The sequence below is a fragment of the Labeo rohita genome, chromosome 13, assembly GCF_022985175.1.
Source record: "Labeo rohita strain BAU-BD-2019 chromosome 13, IGBB_LRoh.1.0, whole genome shotgun sequence".
NCBI lineage: Eukaryota > Metazoa > Chordata > Actinopteri > Cypriniformes > Cyprinidae > Labeo > Labeo rohita.
Window position 1 is genome coordinate 703,796 of NC_066881.1, and position 14,019 is coordinate 717,814.

General features: G+C 38.9%; 1 protein-coding gene across 2 annotated transcripts in view; it reads right to left on the bottom strand.

The window, feature by feature from the left end:
- The window catches only part of slit1a (slit homolog 1a (Drosophila)), an 89,716-nt gene that overhangs the window by 12,103 nt on the left and 63,594 nt on the right, over positions 1–14,019 (bottom strand). For both annotated transcript variants that reach the window (XM_051125524.1, XM_051125523.1), the window contains 11 exons: positions 11,925–11,948; positions 11,440–11,584; positions 11,282–11,356; positions 11,063–11,206; positions 10,838–10,981; positions 9,204–9,370; positions 8,972–9,104; positions 4,562–4,630; positions 4,399–4,470; positions 4,237–4,308; positions 872–943 (listed from right to left, as the gene is read on the bottom strand). In XM_051125524.1, coding sequence (XP_050981481.1) covers positions 872–943; positions 4,237–4,308; positions 4,399–4,470; positions 4,562–4,630; positions 8,972–9,104; positions 9,204–9,370; positions 10,838–10,981; positions 11,063–11,206; positions 11,282–11,356; positions 11,440–11,584; positions 11,925–11,948 — 1,117 coding nt within the window. The remainder of the gene's footprint in view (positions 1–871; positions 944–4,236; positions 4,309–4,398; positions 4,471–4,561; positions 4,631–8,971; positions 9,105–9,203; positions 9,371–10,837; positions 10,982–11,062; positions 11,207–11,281; positions 11,357–11,439; positions 11,585–11,924; positions 11,949–14,019) is intronic.

Here is a 14,019-nt window from a genome sequence, read left to right on the forward strand (position 1 = left end):
CGTCCATAATATAAAGCTGTTGGAATGGCCAAACAAAGCGTGTTTGAATTCTATTCAACTCCCCTAAAATAAAGACAAATGGAACGACAGGCTGCATGTTACTGTGATTCTAGCAGAAATGCAGGGTTAGTTCATCCAAACATGAAAATTTTGTCATTATTTTCTCATCCTCGTGTCGTTCCAAACCCACAAGACATTTGTAAAGTTTGGATTTGTAAAGTGAAATGTCCATGGTAAAATCCCCGCATCCCACAATCGCATTTGGATGAATGCTTTTTATTAAAACATGCAAATTAGCAATTATATGAAAAAATGCAGCAATATTCAATAGATAATAACATTTAGGACAATTAATCATTAATTATTCTGCCACATAACATAACACAACAGACTAACTGTAGGCTGTTAACAATCAATTGTAACAATCAGAAATCATCGACTGCCAGAACAGAATTCAAGTGATGCACCTAACGTGTGTGTGTGTGTGTCGGCTACTCTCCATCAGTTTCAGTGGCTTCATCTAATACGATTTTAGATCTGTTTTATAACAGGCAGTGTCTGGCCACACAGACACGTTAGCTCACGCTCGTTCTGTCTGCGTCTCTCACAGAAGAGTCGGCGGTAACATGTGAAGATGGTTAACGGATATGAGGACAGACAGTGGGCAGCACAGACTGACCACCCAGAGCACAAACCCTGGGAAGACACAAGTACTGATGTGTGTTTACGGCTCTCTAAATTGCAGCTTTAGGGCAAAGCAGATGTGGATGTGCTCTTCTGTTTGTGTGTGTGTGCAGTATTTGTCACACAGTATTTTGTAAAGTGTGTCTGTATATTTATTTTCATGCATTTGTTTGGACTCTTTACTCACAGATGTGACAGCGATGCAGCGTCGTTGAAGATCCCATCAGGCAGTTCAGAGATGTCATTACCATGCAGAGACCTTAGAACAAAAGAGACACAACCGTCAGTGTGGTACCAGTGTGCCTTACGCTGTTTTTGACATAAAGCTGGAGTATCTCTGGACATACTGATGACATGATGTATGTTGATATGACATATGCTACTCATATCATCTCAAACATGCGAAAGAGTGTGGGAATTGATTTCCATAAAAGGTTCAGCAGGGGTTTACACTCAAAAAATTTTTAGGCTTAAATTTACAGTTTATGTATTTAAACTGCATATAAAATTTCCATCCATTTGGTGCGAATGACAAATATGCATCACATTAAGTTTATTAGTTAATGTTAAATGCAATTAATGTAATCCAAAAGAATCAAAATTGTATATGTAATGTAACATTAATTTTAAACATTTATGACACTATCTTGACTTAAGTGCTGCTTTATAGCTAAATTTCATTTGTTTAATTATTGATGTTATTGAATTAAATTGAATTACAGAAGTCCACTTCCAAAACAAAGATTCACATATAATGTACTCACCCCCTTGTCATCCAAGATGTTCATGTCTTTCTTTCTTCAGTTGTAAAGAAATTGTTTTTTGAGGAAAACATTTCAGGATTTTTCTCCATATAATGGACTGATATGGTGCCCCGAGTTTGAACTTTCAAAATGCAGTTTAAATGCAGCTTTAAACGATCACAAATGTGGTTGTAAACAATCCCAGCTGAGGAAGAAGGGTCTTATTACTCTGTCTGGACTGTTTTTGTTCCGGTTCATGACAGTTAGTGTATGTCGAAAAACTCCCATCTCATGTTCTCCCTCAACTTCAAAATCATCCTATATCGCTGTTTTACCTTTTTTGTTAAGGGTGTTTGATCTTCTTTGCATGTTCACTTTGCAAAGACTGTGTCGGTACTTCTGCAGTGATGTAGGATGATTTTGAAATGATTTTTGAAGTTGAGGGAGAAAATATGATTGGAGTTTTTCGACATACCCTAACTGTCTTGAGTCAGAATACACAGAGTTCAGGGAGAGAAAGACAAGACGAGTGTTTGAGATTAAAAAGTACAGAAATTGTTTTTTTTAAATGAAAATAATCGATCGTTTCACTAGATAAGACCCTTCTTTCTCGGCTGGGATCATTTACAACCGCATTTGTGATCGTTTGAAGCTGCATTCAAACTACATTTTGGAAGTTCAAACTCGGGGCACCATATCAGTCCATTATATGGAGAAACATCCTGAAATGTTTTCCTCAAAAAACTTAACTTCTTTACGACTGAAGAAAGAAAGACATGAACATCTTGGATGACAAGGGGGTGAGCACATTATCTGTCAATTTTTGTTTTGGAAGTGGACTTCTCCTTTAACACTGAGCTAAACTGATCTGAACAATGACTCTATTATGTAGTGTAAAGTATTGCATAAAGCTCTATACAAATATACATGACTTGACTTGATACACATGTATGAGCCCAGCTGTGTTTTCTGCAGGTCTTATTGGTCACCTGCCCTCAGCTGCAGCTCAGGTTTATCTGTTTCCATGCTGCAGCTTCTGAGGAATTCAGGGAAGCTGGTGTTGGGTTACTGAACGCACAAATGACAGGCACGATAACCAGAGACACTGTTCCCTGCTTCATGCTTAGCTGACAACACAGCTGTACAGCAACAACAGTCTTAGCACAATCATCTGTCGTATTGTATTTCATTAATCTACAGCTAAATGAAATAGATTTTGGACCGCAATAGAAACAACTTCCAACTGTCTCGTCAAACATCACTTGATGACTGGTAAAGTTGAAAAAGATGTTTGTTATCACTTGTTTCTAGGACATTTAAACACCTTTCCACTGTTTCTAACAATGGCACACCTGAAGTCATTGATTTCAGATTTAATTTGAGCATTGGATGCACTGAAATATTTGAACTTTTGTGAACTATTTCAAACTCAAAATAATCAAAACTAAAAACTAAAACTGGGTTTTATCTCTGAAATGTTATTTTGTAAACATTTCTGTAATTTTTTTTTTTAAATTCTAACAGAACTGTTTACATTAATTAACCCTAGAAACCCTACTCTGCTTTTCTTTCAATCAAACTGGGGGTCATTTTTGTGTGTGTGTGTGTGTGAATGTATTCATACATTTAGAATTACAGAGCCCAAAAAAAAATGACATGGGAAAAAAACTATGCTGTGGCCACATATTAACAATTAATTTGCATGACTTATTAATGAGCATGATTTACTAATTTGTTATCTTGTTTTAAGTAAACTGTAAGCACAGTTTACTAATTCATTGCCTCATTTTTGCTAATCAGTTCTGTTTGTTTAATGATTTGTGAACAGGCTACATCCCCGTTACAGTTCTGTCATACTTTATTAAAAACAGCCACACTACACTGTAAAAAACAAAACAATTTGTTGAGTCAACTTGAAATAATTTGTTACCCTGCTGCCTTAAAAATTTAAGTTCATTCAACTCAAAAAAGTTTAGTCAACTTGAAATGTTAAGTCGTACTAAAGGACAACTTAGATATTTGAGTTGATTCAACTTAAAATTTTAAGGCAGCTGGGTTACTTACCGAGCTTTTAAGTTTAACAAAACCAAATTTTTTGTTAAGTCAACTCAAATATCTAAGTTTTCACTTAGTACTTAACAACCTAACATTTCAAGTTGACTAAACTTATTTTAATTGACTGAACTTAAATTTTTAAGGCAGCAGGGTAACAAAATTATTTTAAGCTGACTCAACAAATTGTGTTTTTTTTTATTTTTTACAGTGTAGTCTTCTCTCGCTATGGAAAAAGGATGACAGGTTTATTAAATTTGTGAACAGGAGTTGTTAAAACTTTAATTACAAAGAGGTGATAAATTAGTAAAATGTGCTTACTATTTGCTTAACACAAGGTAACAAATTAGTAAATTGTGCTCACGTATTAGTTGTGAGAACAAATTGTTCATTTGTCATCACCATCATCATGTCCTTTATTTAACCAGGTAAAAAAACTTTCTGAGATTAAAAGTCTTTTTCAAAAGTGACCAAGATGCAGCACAACATTATCAAGATTTTAAGTTTAATTTGTGGCTACAATATATATATATATATTTTTTTTTTTTCCCTGCATGTCAAGTCTGGGGCTTCGTACATCACTGATTTTTTTGCTATGTGATTAAGTGAAAGGTAACGGCTGCTTCACAGCCAGTTTGAAAGCCTCGAGTGACTGCCACCAGTGGGTGAAAAGCCACAATTGTGATCGAATGCTTGAGACAATAGAAAGGCAGCTTTAGTGCTTGATGTCTAGTTAGTAAAGAGCTTCAGTACGTACAGCAAGCGGAGAGATTGAAGACCTCCAAACGCCAGAGTCGGGATACAGCGAAGAGCGTTATAGCTCAGGATCCTGCAGAACACAATAAGACAAAAACCTGCCGTGAGATTTCAGTTTCACAGATGAGTTTTTAACGTGTCATTGACGTTGTTGTAGACGTACAGGGTGGTCAGCTGACTCATGTTTGCAAACGAAGAGTTGGTCAACGAGCTGATTTTGTTGTTACTCAGGTCTCTGAAATGAAAGATCACAAGATGATTGTTAAACCAAGACAACAGCTTGTTGAAGAACACACGTCTGTCAAACAGTAAGAAGCGAGGCGTACACTAGCTGCAGGTTTTTGAAGTTGGACAGCTCCTTCGGCACCACGCTGAACTGGTTTCCATCCAGATACCTGCAGACACGAACTCACTGTTAAAGCCATTCAGAGGACAGATCTGCATATTTATCTGCTTCTCACAGACATATGGCTTTAGAAGACTTGTATGGAACACTTTTATGATGCTTTTGTCTTTGTGTCTGTACGTGGTGTGTGCGTGCGTGTGTGGTGCTGTAGCTGAGAAACAAAGTGTGTGTGAAAGTCTGCTGGGCGTTTGGCAGGAATGAAGCAGCCTCTCAGCACCTGGTCATGGTGTTTTGGTAGGAGGAGACGGCTTTAATGACGGACTGAGAGAGCAGCACACCTGGCTAGAGTCAGTGAGAGCTCTGGCCAAATGAGAGGTTTTCACGCTCGGAGGAACGACAGGCATCTGCTGATGGTCTGTGTGTGTCACTCCCACTGAAAACCACTCTCATTACACTCCTGCTTCACGCTCACATTATATACAACCCTTTTACTGATACCAAGAAAGGTTTTGCATTTATGGTTTTATCTTTGTGTGTGTGTGTGTGTGTGTTTTCAAATCAAAACCAGATCAAGATAAATCTAAGCACAGATTAACTGTCTGTATTTCAGCCATTCATCAACTGCTGTATGGTTTCCTCAAACATTGTGTGCAAACCAGGTGTGATGAGAGATCTGTTACCCATAAAAAGTCTCTAAGAGTCTCTAAGAATTTTGTAACCAACAACAACGCTCAAAAATATTTAGACCTAAATTTAAGATTTATGTGTTTGAACTGCACATAAAATTACAGTTTTAAATCAATTTCTAAATACAAATACAGCTGCAAGCAGCATTTACCGGGGTTCAAGCACTTTAAGAACTTTGTGCGATTATAGACATTTTAAGATGATTTTACCCAAAAAGTCTGCAAAATCATAAATAAAATCACTACAAAGATTATTTCATGATTTATCACTTTTGACCAATAGGTGGCACTGGTCCAAAATTAAGATAGTAGTTAACTAGGAGTGACACACAAGATTTGGTGCCAATATGCCAAAGAATTGCAGAGAAACAGCCTTAGACCCATTTTGCAATTTTGCATATCTCCTAACCACTAGGTGGCACTGTGCTGAAACTGTGCAGGTAACCTCACGACATGGTTGTCAGAACAAACTCAAAGTTTGGTCTGAACACGATAAACTGTTGAGGAAATAGCCTCATGTCTACTTTGGTGAGCTCTTCGTCAAATTCATGTGTGCATTATTCGAGAACGGTTGAGTCTATCAAAAAGCTTTGAGAACTTTTTGTTAGAATCATGCGAAGATGGTCTGTATCAGTTTTGGTGAAAATCAGACGAACCCTCTAGGACGAGTTTGACGAGCTTTTTTACATAATGTCAAATATTTAACGAACCATTTGATTGATAGCAGTGGTTCTAGAGGCAAAGTTGTTCAGAATGACATCTAACATACACTATATTGCCAAAAGTATTCGCTCACCCATCCAAATAATCGGAATCAGGTGTTCCAATCACTTCCATGGCCACAAGTGTATAAATTGAAGCACCTAGGCATGCAGACTGTTTTTACAAACATTTCTGAAAGAATGGGTCGCTCTCAGGAGCTCAGTGAATTCCAGCGTGGAACTGTGATAGGATGCCACCTGTGCAACAAGTCCAGTCGTGAAATTTCCTCGCTCCTAAATATTCCACAGTCAACTGTCAGCTGTATTATAAGAACGTGGAAGCGTTTGGGAACGGCAGCAACTCAGCCACGAAGTGGTAGGCCACGTAAACTGACGGAGCAGGGTCAGTGGATGCTGAGGCGCATAGTGCGAAGAGGTCGCCAATTTTTTTGAGCTGTATTATAAGAACGTGGAAGCGTTTGGGAACGGCAGCAACTCAGCCACGAAGTGGTAGGCCACGTAAACTGACGGAGCAGGGTCAGTGGATGCTGAGGCGCATAGTGCGAAGAGGTCGCCAATTTTTTTGCGGAGTCAATCGCTACAGACCTCCAAACTTCATGTGGCCTTCAGATTAGCTCAAGAACAGTGTGCAGAGAGCTTCGTGGAATGGGTTTCCATGGCCGAGCAGCTGCATCCAAGCCATACATCACCAAGTGCAATGCAAAGCGTCGGATGCAGTGGTGTAAAGCACGCCGCCACTGGACTCTAGAGCAGTGGAGACACGTTCTCTGGAGTGACGAATCACGCTTCTCCATCTGGCAATCTGATGGACGAGTCTGGGTTTGGCGGTTGCCAGGAGAACGGTACTTGTCTGACTGCATTGTGCCAAATGTAAAGTTTGGTGGAGGGGGGATTATGGTGTGGGGTTGTTTTTCAGGAGCTGGGCTTAGCCCCTTAGTTCCAGTGAAAGGAACTCTGAATGCTTCAGCATACCAAGACATTTTGGACAATTCCATGCTCCCAACTTTGTGGGAACAGTTTGGAGCTGGCCCCTTCCTCTTCCAACATGACTGTGCACCAGTGCACAAAGCAAGGTCCATAAAGACATGGATGACAGAGTCTGGTGTGGATGAACTTGACTGGCCTGAACAGAGTCCTGACCTCAACCCGACAGAACACCTTTGGAATGAATTAGAGCGGAGACTGAGAACCAGGCCCTCTCGTCCAACATCAGTGTGTGACCTCACAAATGCGCTTCTGGAAGAATGGTCAAAAATTCCCATAAACACACTCCTAAACCTTGTGGACAGCCTTCCCAGAAGAGTTGAAGCTGTTATAGCTGCAAAGGGTGGACCGACGTCATACTGAACCCTATGGATTAGGAATGGGATGTCACTTAAGTTCATATGCGAGTCAAGGCAGGTGAGCGAATACTTTTGGCAATATAGTGTATAATATGAGTATTGTGTGTATATGTGAAACATCGTGTGATACACGATGCATAAAACCTGATAATGCCACCTAGCGGCCAATGCCTTTCAAATTTCTCACAGACCTCTAGAGCCATGAGCCAAACTGGTCCATTGAGTTTCGTTCTGATCGGTTTTTGTTGACCTTGTTTTATAGGTTCTCAAAGTTGATTGGTTAATGGCGGCCATGTTCTTTGAGATACGCCAATGCCCTCATAAATATGGATGGCACCTCAAACAAAGACACTGCATGCCCAATTTCAAGTCAATCAGACTAATGGGTGTGTAGTTACAGCCATTTTCAGTTTGTTTTTCCTGCTATATCTCCTGCTAAGTGGTCAAACTCCCCAATTTTTGTCAAAGATTGAGCTCTTTCATATGTGATCTGAGTTTGGTGATAATATCTCATTTCATTCAAGAGTTACTGCCATTTTAGTAAACGTGTCTCCGCCTACTTCTTTTGGCATCCTGCCAAAGCATGAATCACCCAGCAAAATTCTTTTGATAACATTTTGCCATGAGGGTGTCTTGATGATGCACGTCAAATTTAGAGTGAATCAGACAAATGGCCTACGAGGAGTTCAAAAAAGTAGATTTTCAGAAAATCCAAAATGGCGGGAAAATTTTAATGACCATTAATGGCCGTTTTGTTTGTCTTGAGCCACACTTTGGACTTATTGATGATAGTCCTATAAAGCTAGTTATTGTTTATTCAAAACACATTGAGTTCATTAGTACTATTATAAAAATCTGACCTATATTATTTATGTATGACTGACAAATATGCATATGTACTGTATGTTTAGATTGTTAAAACTGTAATCCAAAATCTACATGCAATTCAAATACATAAATGTGACCCTGGACCACAAAACCTAGTCTTAACCAAGTCTTAAGTCGCTGGGGTATATTTGTAGCAATAGCCAAAAATACATTGTATGGGTCAAAATGATTAATTTTTGTTTTATGCCAAATATCATTAGGATATTAAGTAAAGATCATGTTCCATGAAGATATATTGTAAAATTCCTATTAATTTTTGTTTAGTAATATGCATTGTTAAGAATTTTATTTGGACAACTTTAAAGGTGATTTTCTCAATATTTTGATTTTTTTGCACCCTCAGATTCTAAATTTCCAAATAGTTGTATCGCACACAAATATTGTTCTATTATAGCAAACCATACATCAATGGAAAGCTTATTTATTCAGCTTTCAGATGATGTATAAATCTCAGTTTGGAAAAATTGACCCTTATGACTGGTTTTGTGGTCCAGGGTCACAAATATTAAATTCGTACATATTTTTGGAGTGAATTTCAACACGTAACATTTTCTCATTTGCTGAACTGCTGTAGTAGCTCCGCCTACTGTGAAATCTCATTGGTCCTCATCTTGATCCATATTAACGTGACATATGCTCTGATTGGCTGTGCTTTTCTCCTTTTTTTCTGAGGTGAAAAGGTATTTGTTGATACTGTAAATTTCAGGATGCAAAGACAGAATGTTTAATGGCGTTCAGAGATTTGACTCACAGCTCGGTGACGTTGCGCGGGATCCCTTTGGGTAGGACGCGCAGGTGTTTGTTGCTACAGCGGACCACGGTCTCCAGACAGGTGCACTCGGTGGGGCACTGGACGGGCGGCGTGCAGCTCGCTTCCTCTTGATCTGCCCACATCACAGACGCAGAGGCAGTGAATCATCATACTGTGAAAACGTAACAATGCAGTGTGTCAGATCAATATTTATAAAGAGAAGAGCGTGTACCCTCTTGGCAGCGGAAGTCTGGTAGCGCTACATCCTGCAGGGGAATCTCTTTGAGAAACGCCGGCCGCTGGCAGCGCGGGTTTCCAGTCACGATCTTACGGTTCCTCAGCCAGCTGCTCAGCCACGCCAGATGGCAGTTACAGTTGAACGGGTTGGCCAGCAGGTTTCTGCCACACACACAAAAGATATTAATTAGCCTTTTCTTCAGCGCCAGACTTGTCCTAAACAACAAACTACTCTTTCAGTGGAGGATTATTTTGTAATTCATTACACCCAACATTGGATCTCTAGTGTGTGGGGCAGCATAATGACTGGTATCTATCTGTTCCTACATCCCATTATGCTTCGCATGAATTATAAGAGTAAATTTCATCATGTTGTCGAAAACCAGCATTCAGATTGTTTAAAGGCTTGCATTGAAGCCCGTTCACACCAAAGACAATAACTAGAATTATAAAGGCTTAATAATCATTCTAGACCAATGAGAATACGGAAGTCTACACCAAAACAATAATGATAATGACCAGTGTTGGGGAAAGTTACGTTTAAAAGTAATGCATTACAATACTGAGTTACTCCCTAAAAAAGTAACTAATTATGTTACTCAGTTACTTTTTATGGAAAGTAATGCGTTACTTTACTTTAGCATTACTTTTTAAATCTGTTTGTTTTTAATATAAAAAGTTCTATTTTTGGCAAATGTAAAAGCCTTTTCACACCAAAACGTTCACACTTTACTAGATACTTGGAAAAAGTAATAATATTACGTAACTCACGTTACTTGTAATGCGTTACTCCCAACACTGGTAATGACACAGAGGAATGATATTTCTTCCAGTTGATGAACAATAAAAACATTGACAGCCAATCAGATCCCACACTTACATTTAACAGAACATTATCATTCATTGGTGTGAATATAGTTATTTTTACAATTATCTTTATAGTTACCATTCTTGGTGTCAACAGGTCTTTATGCTAGCAATAATAAAGATACGCAGTGTTTGGTGCACAACCTTATAATTTTAAAACAGTTTGTTCCAGTTTGCTTTCAGTTTTATGATGCAGAACGCATGTTCAGAAAAAAAGCATTCCTGTAGCTCAAACAGAGATCATGGCGCTAACGACGCCACGTCATAGGTTTGATTCCCAGGGAATGCATTAACTGATCAAATGTAGACTCAATAAAATGTGAGTCATTTTGGATGAAGGCATCTGCCAAATGTGTAAATGTTCAGTAGTAGAGTGGCCAAAATGACACATTAAGACTTGTTGCCAAAAAGTCTAAAATACAAGTCTATTTTGACTCATTGCATTGGCAGATTTTTTCACTTGAAGGGTTTGATTCTGATGGTTTCATGCCTGGTATCTTTGGCCTGAGATGGTAAAATATGACGGTGAAACAGTAAACTTTCTGAAAGCCAAATGATAACAATGAATGAGTGAACAAATGAGGAAAATGCACAGTTAAATCAACTGAAAAAACGTTGAAGAAACTGTCAGGCTCCAATGGCACTGCTTCCCAGGAATGATCTGGCTCGAGTTAATGATTACAGGAAACATCTGTCTCTACCACCACATGCTAAACTCCTTCTCAGGATTTCTGCCAATGTGTGTTGAGATTTGGCTCGTACAGGGTCGAGAGGCTCTGCAGCGTGTCGAAGGCTCCGGGTGTGATGGTGGTCAGCGTGTTGTCGTAGAGCGACAGCAGACGGACGTTGTGCAAGCCCGTGAAGCTGTTGTTGTGGATGCAGCTGATCCGATTGTTGCGCAGCATTCTAGATCAGAAAACGGTGAAGATGAATTGACAGAAAGACAACCATATATCACGGCCGAATCTGATCAGAAACTAGGCTCACAGCATGCGCAGGCCCTCCATCCCTCTGAACATCCCGCTGTGCACTGAATCCAGCTGGTTCGCCGTCAGGTGCAGCTCGTTGACCGCAGACGCCCCCTCGAACGCCCCGTCCTCGATTTCTGAGATCTTATTGTTGCTCAGGTTTCTGCAGATCAAACAGCAGCGTCAGTGGAGCATCACAACCAGAGCGTCACACGGACGACAGAGCGGCGGCACTTACATTTTCTTCAGGTGAGAAAGCATCTTGAAAGCACCTGTGGCCTCTATCGTCGTGATCTCATTATTGTTGAGACGCCTTGAGAAAACACAGCAAAATGTGATTGAATAACTGACTTCAGGCATTCTTGAACGTGTTGTGTAACGTGTTTGTTGTCTTACAGTTCAGTGGTTGATGCTGGGATGTGCTCAGGGATGCGGTTCAGTCGTAGATTGGAGCAGTCCACTACGTTGGACTCGCAGCGGCACTTGGCAGGACAGACTGGATCGTTATTGCAGTCACTGCTCAGCCTGGTGTCCTCGGTTCCTGCAGCAAACACGACGCTGTCATATTCCAGCCGTTTGAGCAAACCCTCGCGATGAGACGCGATCGGGGAAATGTCAGAAGAGCTTAACAGAGGAAGTGTCTCCATGCACCAAACTCAAGGCTGTTATCTAATGAGCGCTCAATAATTAAAGCGCACACACACTCCACGAGACAGTGAGTGTTTGGCACCGCTACCACCACCAAATCCCCACAGTCAGCATGATCTTCTAAAATGAGTCATCATAATTTCATACTTTGTTATACTGGTACAGCCGCTCAAACACAGACTAATAAGAGAAGCAGAGGCTTCGTATCATGTTATTGAATGTGACACACTCACCTGGGATGACGTACTGCTCTTTGGCTGCGATGGAGACACAAGAAGACAACAATCAGCATCGCAGAATACAAATGCATACAAAAGCTCACAGATGAGCTTTGGAAAACAGACTATGTCAGTGTTGGAAGGCAACAGAGACGCAGTATGGAGTATTATTGTATAGGCTGTTTTTGTGTAGTGTGTATGCAGTTGTAAGGGCGCTGTGGTGTTCAGCATGAAAAATTGAGATTTTACATTATTCTGGCTTGTGTTTTGGTATGTGTAACAATCCATTTCACCAGCTGTTGTGTACAGGCACAATGCCTGGACAAAATGCATGTGTGAGAATCAGCTCTGCAAACTGTATTTTTCCTAAACTTCTCAGTATCAAACACTGAATTCAAGTACCGTATGCAACACAGAAATGAATGCAGTTTGAGATTCCTGTATATGATTTTGATCCATTTTCCAAAATAAATCATGATGTTTTCAAGCCTTCAGCACTGGAAACCATTTGTAATAAATGGTACTTGATCACAGTCCGTTATTTCCAAAACAGCACTGTAAGCAAAAAAAAAAACAAACAAAAAAAACATACAGTATATACTGCTGTTCTTTTTAACTGTTCTTCTCAACAAGGCTATTTTTATTTGACCAAAAATGAAATATTTTTTCCGGTTTAATTTGCTACTCAAGAAACATTATTTGCATTAACCTATTTAATCCCAATTTTTTACCAGGCATGTAAATATCCAAATGATATGTCATTAGTAACCCACTGAAATAATCAATAATTATTTTTTGAAATTTTTTGGAAAAGTGTGTGAAATATGGTCGTTTTATGGTCGGTCACAATTGTGGGATAATGTGTATACTGAATTAACATATTTCTTCAGTGCTACCAGCATTACAAGATCAATATTGTAAATTGTTTTGTAACATTTGAATTTTCAATTTAGTGCAATATTTTGTCATTGCAACATTTTAGTGTAATTTTCACTAACAACTGCAACTGGATCTATATTGTATACCTAAGTTCACTGTTATCCCACCGCTCACTATTGTGACCATCAACATGTTTACTCATTTTATGACCACACTTAACAAAACTGAATATATGTGAATTCACATATTGATACTAGACACCTAAAAGTTAATGTGAACCAAAAATCTTTGTCATATCTTCACGTTAACATACTTTACTAGCCTTTCGTTTTGGAGCTTTGATGCAGCCGTCGTCTTCTCAAGGTGCAAACAGGAAATAAACTGCTCTGGTCATCATGTAAAAATGCACATATTTAATTGAGACCCTTTATTTTTTCCTTATTTGAAGGAAGTGCACTAAAATGTCAGTCAGTAATGTTTTTAGAGCTTTATAAATAAAAACCTTTTATGGGTTAAATTAATGAAAAGTGACAGTAAAAACATTTAGAATGTTACAAAATATTTCTCTTTCAAATAAATGCTGTTCTTTTGAACTTTCTATTCATCTGTGAATTCTGAAAAGTAAAATGTATCACAGTTTCCACAAAAATATTGTGCAAGTGTCTTCAACATGGATAATAATCAGAAATGTTTTTTGAGCAGCAAATCAGCATATTAGAATGATTTCTGAAGGATCATGTGACACTGAAGACTGGAGCAGAAAATTCAGCTTTGATCACACAAATCAATTACATTTCACAATACATTACAAGTGAAAGTCATTTTAGACTGTAATAATATTTCACAATCTTTACTGTATGTTTGATTAAATTAATGTAGCCTTGATGAGCAGAAGAGACTTCTTTCAAAAACATGAATTATTCCTATACTTTATACTTTCGGGCCGCTAGTGTATATTGAGCGGCTGCTATGATGTGACAGTATTCGTTTTACCTGCACGCTGACTGTAATTCATCGTGTGGAAAACTCGTTCAGTACAGTAAGAGGTCACGGCCATATTGTTTTTGATGAATCCCACAGTGTGTAATAGATAGCCAGCATGACTGTGTGTTTGATGGTCTTGTGATTAAACATAATTTAGTTTTGAATAGTGTATAAAGTTTGAGGTTATGTTGGTAGTTTTGTTTTTTACGGTCTGTGGTTGTGAGGATCGTGTTGAAGGCTGAACCAG